This window comes from Hibiscus syriacus, unplaced genomic scaffold, assembly GCF_006381635.1.
Source record: "Hibiscus syriacus cultivar Baekdansim isolate YM2019G1 unplaced genomic scaffold, ASM638163v2 tig00111837_pilon, whole genome shotgun sequence".
NCBI lineage: Eukaryota > Viridiplantae > Streptophyta > Magnoliopsida > Malvales > Malvaceae > Hibiscus > Hibiscus syriacus.
This window is the reverse complement of record NW_024063194.1, coordinates 925145-934348: the sequence shown is the minus strand read 5'-3', so window position 1 is coordinate 934348 and position 9204 is coordinate 925145. Positions and strand designations below refer to the sequence as shown.

Here is a 9204-nt window from a genome sequence, read left to right as displayed (position 1 = left end):
TTCTCAGCTTACATCCTTAAGATGTACAATAGGAGAACAAGAACGTGCTGAACTTTAACTTCAAAGTCTACCTGATTCATATGATCAACTCATCATCAACTTGACAAACAGTAATGTCATCAGTCTAGTCTTCGATGACGTTGCAGCTACTGTTCTCTAAGAAGAAAATCGGCGCAAGAACAAGGAAGACAGACAAGTAAATCTGCAACAAGCAGAAGCGTTGACAATGATGAGAGGGAGATCAATAGAACGAGGCCAAAGCAGCAGTCACAAACATGGTAGATCGAAGTCAAGAAGCAAGAAGAATTTAAAGTGCTACAACTGTAGAAAGAAGGGTCACTTGAAGAAGGATTGTTGGAGTGTAAATAAAAACTCCAATCCATAAGGCAATACCGCAAACACTTCAGATGATGGAGATGCTCTATGCTGTGAAGCGTCAACCACCGTGGAAGGCAGAAAAAGATTTGCAGATATATGGCGCATTGATTCAGGAGCAACATATCACATGACCTCAAGAAGAGAATGATTTCATCAGTATGAACATGTCTCAGGAGGATCTGTGTATAGTTGCAATGATCATTCCTTAGAGATCATTGGCGTGGGAACCATCAAATTGAAGATATATGATGGAACAATTAAAGTTGTTCGAGATGTACGGCACGTGAAAGGCCTGAAGAAAAATTTATTATCCTACGGATTGTTGGATAATAATGCAAGCAAGATTGAAACACAGAAAGGAATCATGAAGGTGTTCTGTGGAGCGCTTGTGGTCCTGAAAGGTGAAAAGATAATAGCAAACTTATATATGCTGAAGGGAGAGACTTTGCTAGAAGCAGAAGCCTCTGTTACCTCATGTAGTTCAGATTCTGCAATGCTATGGCATCAGAAACTTGGACACATGTCAAAACAAGGAATGAAAGTCCTTATGGAGAAAAAGCTACTTCCAGGCTTAACAAAGGTATCACTGTCTTTGTGTGAGCGTTGCATAACAAGTAAGCAGCATCGGTTGAAATTCAACACGTCAAATTTTAGGGGCAAAAGTGTTCTAGAATTGGTTCATTCTGACGTTTGGCAAGTACCGGTTACATCCCTATGCGGAGCAAAATACTTTTTCTCATTTTTTGATGACTACTCTAGGAGATGTTGGTGTACCCTATTAAGAAGAAGTCAGATGTGTTTTAAACTTTCAAAAACTTCAAAGCATGGGTGGAACTTGATTCTGGAAATAAGATCAAGTGTTTCAGAACAGATAATGGAGGAGAATACACAAGCGAAGAATTTGATGACTTTTGCAGGAAATAAGGCATCAAAAGACAGTTCACAGTGGCGAACACTCCTCAACAAAATAGAGTGGTAGAGCGGATGAACAGAACCTTGTTAGAAAGAACAAGAGCAATATTAAGGGATGCAGGCCTAGAAAAATCATTCTGGGCAGAAACAGTCAATACCATCTGTTATTTGGTGAATCGAGCTCCATCAACTGCAATAGAGCTGAAGACACCAATGGAGATGTGGACTGGTAAACCAACTGATTATTCAAACCTCCATATATTTGGAAGTATTGTGTACGTGATGTACAACTCCCAAGAAATCTCAAAGCTGGATCCAAAATCCAAGAAATGCAAATTCTTGGGGTATACTGATAGAGTCAATGGGTATCGCTTGTGGGATCCCACTTCCCACAAAGTAGTCATCAGTAGGGATGTTATCTTTTGTAGAAGATAAGCTACAAAGAAAAGAAGATGATGATAGCACTGAAAAGTCAGAGACTACACAGATACATGTGGAAAAAGAGGTTGAACAAGGAGATTCTTTTGAAGCAGAACCAGCACATGATGAACAAGAACCAGAGAGTTCTGAAGCTCCAACAACTCGTTAATCAGATCATGTGAGAAGACGTCCCAATTGGCACTCAGATTATGTTATAGAAGGAAATGTTACATACTGCCTTTCAACAGAGAACGGTGAGCCATCAACATACCAGGAGGTAATAAACAGCTCAGATGCTTTACTGTGGATGATGGTGATGCAAGAAGAAATCGAAGCCCTTCATAAAAATAATACATGGGACCTTGTGTCACTACCACAAGGAAAGAATCCAATTGGTAACAAATGGGTCTTCAAAATCAAGCGAAATGGTGACGATCAAGTGGAGAGATATCGTGCAAGACTGGTGGTCAAAGGATATGCTCAAAAAGAAGGTATTGATTTCAATGAAATTTTTTCTCCTATGGTTCGACTAACAACAGTTCGAGTAGTCTTGGCAATGTGTGCTACATTGAACTTACATCTAGAGCAGCTAGATGTTAAAATAGTTTTTCTTCATGGAAATCTTGAAGAGAAGAGATTTACATGCTCCAGCCTGAAGGTTTTTAAGAAAAGAAGAACTTGGTTTACAGGTTGAACAAATCTCTGTACGGTCTAAAGCAGGCGCCGAGATGTTGGTATAAGAGATTTGATTTCTTCATTATGTGCCTTGGATACAACATACTTAATGCAGACCCTTGTTCTTATTTCAAGAGGTCTGGTGATAACAATTTTGTTATATTGTTGTGGTATGTGGATGACATGTTGATTGCAGAACCCAACAAAGATCATATTGAAGAATTGAAGGCAAAACTGGCTAGGAATTTGAAATGAGGACTTGGGTCAGCAAACAAGATTCTAGGGATGCAAATTCACCGAGACAAAAGTAATAGGAAGATTTGGCTTAACTTCAAATTATCCTCCAGTATGAGTCCTAGCAGTGAAGAAGAGAGGATGAAGATGTCTCGAGTACCGTATGCATCAGCAGTGGGAAGTTTAATGTTCGCTATGATATGCACAAGACTATACATTGCGCAAGCAGTGGGAGTGGTTAGTCGGTACATGGCGAATCCGGTGAAGCTGTAAGCTGGGTTTCAAAATTGCAGTCAGTTGTGGCTACGTCCACAACAGAGGCAGAATGTATAGCAGCTGCACAAGCCAGTAAATAAGCAATATGGTTGAAGATGTTATTGGAGGAGCTTGAGCACAATCAAGAGTATGTCTCTCTATTTATGACAGTCAAAGCGCCTTGCATCTAGCAAAGAATCCAGCATTTCATTCAAGGACAAAGCACATACGAGTCCAGTACCATTTCATTCGTGAAAAGGTGGAAGAAGGTACGGTAGATATGCAGAATATCCATACTAAAGACAATATAACAGATTTCATGACGAAGGCGATCAATGCTGATAAATTTACTTGGTGTCGATCCTCTTGTGGCCTGACAGAAACATAAGCAACATGAAGGTACAAGGTAGAAAGAGTGATGTGAAGATATGATTGTTCCAACCAAATCTTCAAGTGGGAGATTGTTGAAAAGTCAAGTAAAATGGCCAAACATGTTGAAAAATCAAGCAAAACATTTCGGTGCACATGCTTAATTCGATGGAGCAGCAATTGTGGAAAATTGATAAATGGGAATATTACAATTTAGTCACTAAAATGTGGGGTATTTACAAGAATAGTCCTTAAGCGTCAACTATAAATACCCTAGCTCATTTAGCTTCAAAATCATCCCAAAGCATTCTAGCTTTCTTCCAATACTAGAGAGAATTTAGAGAGTTTCTTGAGAGTTGTAATTCCTATTTTCTCATAGTGAAATTCTTCTACTGTTGCCCGTGGTTTTTACCCTATATTATTTAGGGGTTTTTCACGTAAAATTTGTGTCTCTTTTATCTTCAATTTTAATTTTCTCAAATTATCAGTTGCGTTTTTGCTCTATCTGATAGCCGTCTTCCGCAACATAGGAAGCATTGCAACCGTGGCCAAAGCATCGATTGCCACCACAACAGATGTGAAGGAGCATGTGGGCGGGATCGTTAAATGAGAGGTGATTATTATAGAATACTAGACTGTTATGTTGAGCTATCATAATTCTAGAATACGTATAGATGATCACATCAATTGTGTGAAGGGACAGTAGGATATTTTCGAATCCTATATAAGGAAGAGATTTATACCCAACAGAGAGCTTTTCACTGTTCTTCTTCTTTACTTGATCATGTGTCCCGATCGTCTTTCCTTCAACACTTGAGCCATGGCCATGGAGTGCTAGGAATCTCCCTTAGAGCACCTCTGAAGATCGTTTGAACCGCCACAGACTGCAGAAGCAATTGTGGACGATCGACGAAGCTAGCTAGGAGCATCGCCAAACAGCTTCATAGGGATATGAATTGTTTTAGATGTTTCTGTTTGAACTCTTTATTTTGGATATTTGGATTACTAAGTGTTTGTATTTTTGGTTGGACGGAAGTTAACCTTCAATACTTTTTATATTTTGTAATATATTAAGTCTTCTTTTATTTGTTTTATATCTATTGAATCTAAGTAGTGATGCTTGCAGAAGTAATGTTGCTAATAGCTTTAGAACAAATCCGTTCTGGCGGAAGTCACTTTAGTCACAATGGAAGTTGGGCAGGATTATGTGCACATTACTTGTAGTGTATATCCTGGAAGGGAATGACGCTTGGGTAGTGAGCTTCGATAGAAGTAAACAGTTGTTTTGCTTTGTATATATGTTGTGCCTCATATCTTTATGATCAAAATACGTTTGCTAGTTCATTATGTGTTGTGGTTTAGTAGATCTGATGAGTGTTCCACTTCTATCTATTGATATTTTATTTTCTTTATTCTGCTTATTTCACTGTCTTCGCATTCACAAGCAACTCGTACAAATCTCAATCTTTCCTTTTCTTTCCAAAGAGTTAGAACTAACAAAAATAAAATACCATTAGCTCTGTTCCCTGTGGGTTCGACATCCTTAGCCGAAAGTATATTTCTATTCTACAATAAATAGCTTCCAGCTGTTGCGGTCACATATTAGTCGATCAATGGCTCAATTTTCTAAGTGAGGAAAATGAAGTTTTTAAAAATAATTTATATATTCTAATGACTAAATCAAATATAATCTTAAAATTTATTAAAAATAGTATATACTTTTGGTATATAAAACTATCAAAGTATGTTCAACAGGTTCAGTAATCATTAAGAGCAAAATTTTTTCTTCCTCCCCTAAGTATAAATTGTTAAAAAAAATATTGGACTTATGTTTGACATTTAATAAAGATTAAACCTTAATATAAATAATTACTAAAAGGTTGAATCTTATTTGAATATTTAGCGGTTGTTTAAAAGACTTGAACCTCTATGTAAACAAATACTATAAGATTGGACCTTATTTGAATATTTAACCGTTATTTTTCTGTAAGAACTTGAAGCCCAAGAAAAAGCAGCACTCGAAATCATTTCCCTGAATTACATTTTCAAAAAAAAAAAATAGCTGAATTACAAGGTACGACTAACATGCAAGTATTCGTACCGTTACTTTTCAATACAAATTTTAAGCACAGCTTACCACTTGGGCTGCTATTATGACTGGTTTTTCGAATGAATCCAACACATAAATGAATAGAAACCAAACTGATCAAATGCAGGAAATTTGCAGATGAAAGGAGTAATGCTAATATTTTGCTCTCTGCACACATTCAAATATCCATATTAAGGCTATAAAGAAATGTTTTACATAATAAATTACACCAATATTATGATAATCCGTAGTCTCTGTTTGTTAACCTATTTAATCTTACAGAAAGGGAAGCCATTGATAAAATATTTTGATGTTAGTACATCACCAATGGCATCAAAGAATTCGATCCATGATGTCTAGGAATTCCGCATCTCATGTTCTCTTGAAAAATTTCCCACCTCTTTTTCTCGTTCCGCTTCCTACAAGACTCGACGATAGCAAAGATTTTGCCTCTGGCCTCCAACGCAACTCTTTAAGATTACAGAATAGGGTTGCAAGTGCAGGGGATATGTCACTTTCCTTTATGTTCTTGCATGATACCACTATCAGAGTTTCGAGATCCTGCCATGAGAGAATCACAGCTACCAGACCATCGGTTGCAAGTAACGAGCAGCCTTCTAAAGATAAGAACTTCACTCTCCTGTGAGAAAAAAGAAATGTCCAAAAATTATGATTGTCTACTTCCTGGATCTCGTATTCTTCCATGTGATTGTAGCACTATTGTTGCTCATCATACTGCTACCGAACAAACATTATGATCTCATATTTCTACAAATAATCTAACCAATCTCATCAAACATTTTAAAAACTGCTTAGGCTGTATATATATACACAATTACAGTAGGTGGAACCAGTAATTGCATTTATCAGGGTCCAGCCAATCAATCCATCTGGACACCTGCACAATATATAAGTAATAGAAAAATGGTTCACAACCATTTGAGCTTTATTATAACACAAACTGACCCTTTTTTCTATTTCAGGCAACATCTTCTAAAGCAATACAGAAGTGAAATATAAACCTGACCATCAAACCATCTTCTATGAAACCACAAGCCATTGAAACGAAAACAGGCAAAGAAAATTTGAAAATAACAAAAATGAGAGAACAATCAATTATTACCTGCAAACACTTGCAAAGGTGAACATATAATTATCTAATCCCCAGCAGTCCACAACAAGGACCTCCTGTACGGCCTCGCATACCCGAAACAATGCTCTCACGCTCTTCTTATTCCCCAGCTGACACCTCTGCAAATACAACCGCTCGAGAACTAGACAAAACCCCAAGTTCTCGTCTGGACCAGGATATGAGTCGATCCTCTTACAAGACAGCAACTTCAAAGTCTTCAAATTCTCACAATAAGACAATGCAGCTAACCATCCGTCTTCCATTCTATGATCACAAATGGTCAATTCTTCAAGCATTAAGCAGCATTGCCCAATCGCTTTGATCCCATCGAAACTCCCTTCACATCCACTAAGCTCAAGCTTAACTAGCCTCTTGCACCCTTGAGCTAAGATAGTTAACCCAACGTCCGAAACCGATGAACTAAAAAGACCATCAACGGTTCCAACAAGTTTCAGGATTTGCAAATTCTCACAGGCTGCAATCCCGCGTAAGACGTTGTCGTTACACTTGTGTAACTCCAACTCTTGCAGTGTCAAACATTCTTCTGCCAGCGTTAACAACCCCAACTCGCTGGCGTTAATTACCACAAGTCTTCGGAGATTTGGGCAGCCATTGGCGAGTACTTGAAGACCCTTATCAACAACTTCAACAGGCAATAGATTTTCTTCCAAAAGATCTAAATTTGAGCAGAACCCAGAACTCATTTGGGTCGAAACCATCCGATGGGTTAGCAGAATCTCAGAATTCCGGGGCAAAAACAAACAACCATTAAGCAAATCCACGTGTGCTAAGTTGGGGAACCTTGTGATGAACCGACATGATACGAGGAAGTTCCAATCCAGGATCTTCAAGGACCGAACCAAGCGGCCTTGGAGATTGAGCCAGCGTCTGCAGACGAGAGAGTTGGATTTCCGTTGCGAAAGGGGTAGCTTCGAGAGGATTGTCAAGAGGAGCTCGTCGGATAAGAGAAGGGTCCGGTCGATGTTAGCGAAATGGGGGATGAGGGTTTGGGATTTGGGGTCTTTTGAAGCTAAAGACTGAAGCTGCATAGCGAGCACCACATGCTTCAATGGCTTTGTGTTTTTGAGCCAAATGTCCGACCACCTCGGCGCCGGCGGCCTCTTCTTCAATGGCGAATCTGGGCTTTCCTCCAAAACTGACATCCTTTCAAGCAATGCCTTCTCTTTCTCTGCAGCTACACTACGTTAACGTCTTTGGATTTCCTGCAAAAACAAATGAATTTAGCATTTCTGTGGAAACAAAACAGATGTAAGACTTTAGGGTTTTTATATTCTAATTTTAAAGAAGACGCACACAGGTGAGATGGGGAGTTTTCTTTCATATACGACTTTGATGCGGTTAACGGATTTCTTGAAGCGGTAGGGTAGGGATTTTGAATCAAAACGCTTGTTTTTAAATTTAGAAAGGAGAGAAAGCTTTGGTAAAAGGCTCTTGTAAATTGTGAGTATGCGAGGTAAAGTGTCAATTGCCTTTTGTCCCCCTCACATGTAGCCGTTAGAAATTTCAGACTGTTTTTTTAAGGCTTAATACACTTTTAATATTTTGAATTATACTTCAAATTAACTTTTCGTGTCTAAAATATTTTTGTTTTTGTTAAAAATAGGTGTATGAAGTTTCCTCTATTTTTTAGGTGTCTATGTTATATTTTTTAATTTTTTAATAATAACAACATTATTTTAAAAAGAAATTAAAAAAAATAAAACCCTAATGTTGTTTCTCTCCCTCCTATTCCCCACCACCAATGGTGAAGGTCATTAAATGTTGGATTTTGTTTGAAGTAGAGCGATGGGCTCAATGATAATGATCATCTAACGTACAGACAACTATAGCAGTCAATATGGCTAAAAAACAACAAAGGAAAACTTAGAAATCATATAACCCTTAGTGATGTTTTTCACAACGATCAGAATAGTTTCACGACGGGTGATAAACTAAGTTTCAGTCACGGTGACGAGATAGTTTTGATGGTATCAAGGGTGGTCGATTGGCGGTTGAATTTTGGGTGTTTCTTGGTTTTCATTTTAGAGTATAATATTAAATCTTTTTTAAATATATTTTTTGAAATTTAACGGTCGTTGTGGCTTAGGCACTTAAAAGTGTAACGTTCGAAATGATAGACACCTATTTTTAGCAAAATAATTCCTTAGGCACCAAAAGTCAATTTGAGATATAGTTTAGGCACTTAAAAGTGTATTAATCCTTTTTTTAATATGTTATATTTGTATAATTTTTATCAGAATAAGGTGATTACAAAATAGCATATGTTCGGAAGACTTTTAACTATTTGATAATGAACGCTGAAACATTCCTGTAAACGTCGTACTTGAACTCAAGACCTCCAGAAATAACGATTATCATTTTAACCATTGAGGTCGGTTAGTTCGTCTATCTTCGTACATTTATATTAGAATATATTTCAATTTATAATTTAATTTCAAATAATTTTATAATTAATCAAGTTTTATTTATTTAATAAAAATATTAAATAAATATAATTTAAAATAATAAATAATTCATCAAAGATAAAAACATAAATAAAAGTTAAATTGATATATAACTCTCATATAATATGTGATTCTTTTTAAAATATAAAGGGATAATTGAAAATTCAATAAAATTATTTTACCATGAAGAGATATATTTTAAATTATATTGGTTGTGTTTGATGCTATTTAATATAGACTTTAAGTGTTTATAAAAAAAGACTTAAGTGGACTAA

General features: G+C 36.9%; 1 protein-coding gene across 1 annotated transcript; it reads right to left on the bottom strand.

Annotated features, from left to right (window-relative positions):
• Nucleotides 1–5613: 5613 nt before the first annotated feature.
• On the bottom strand, nucleotides 5614–7851 carry LOC120171859 (F-box protein At5g51380-like). Its single transcript, XM_039179488.1, has 3 exons — nucleotides 7779–7851; nucleotides 6456–7687; nucleotides 5614–5972 (listed from the first exon to the last, which is right to left on the bottom strand). Exons 2-3 carry the CDS (start codon nucleotides 7625–7627, stop codon nucleotides 5705–5707), a joined length of 1440 nt encoding a protein of 479 aa, XP_039035419.1. The 5' UTR covers nucleotides 7628–7687; nucleotides 7779–7851; the 3' UTR covers nucleotides 5614–5704.
• Nucleotides 7852–9204: the final 1353 nt, after the last annotated feature.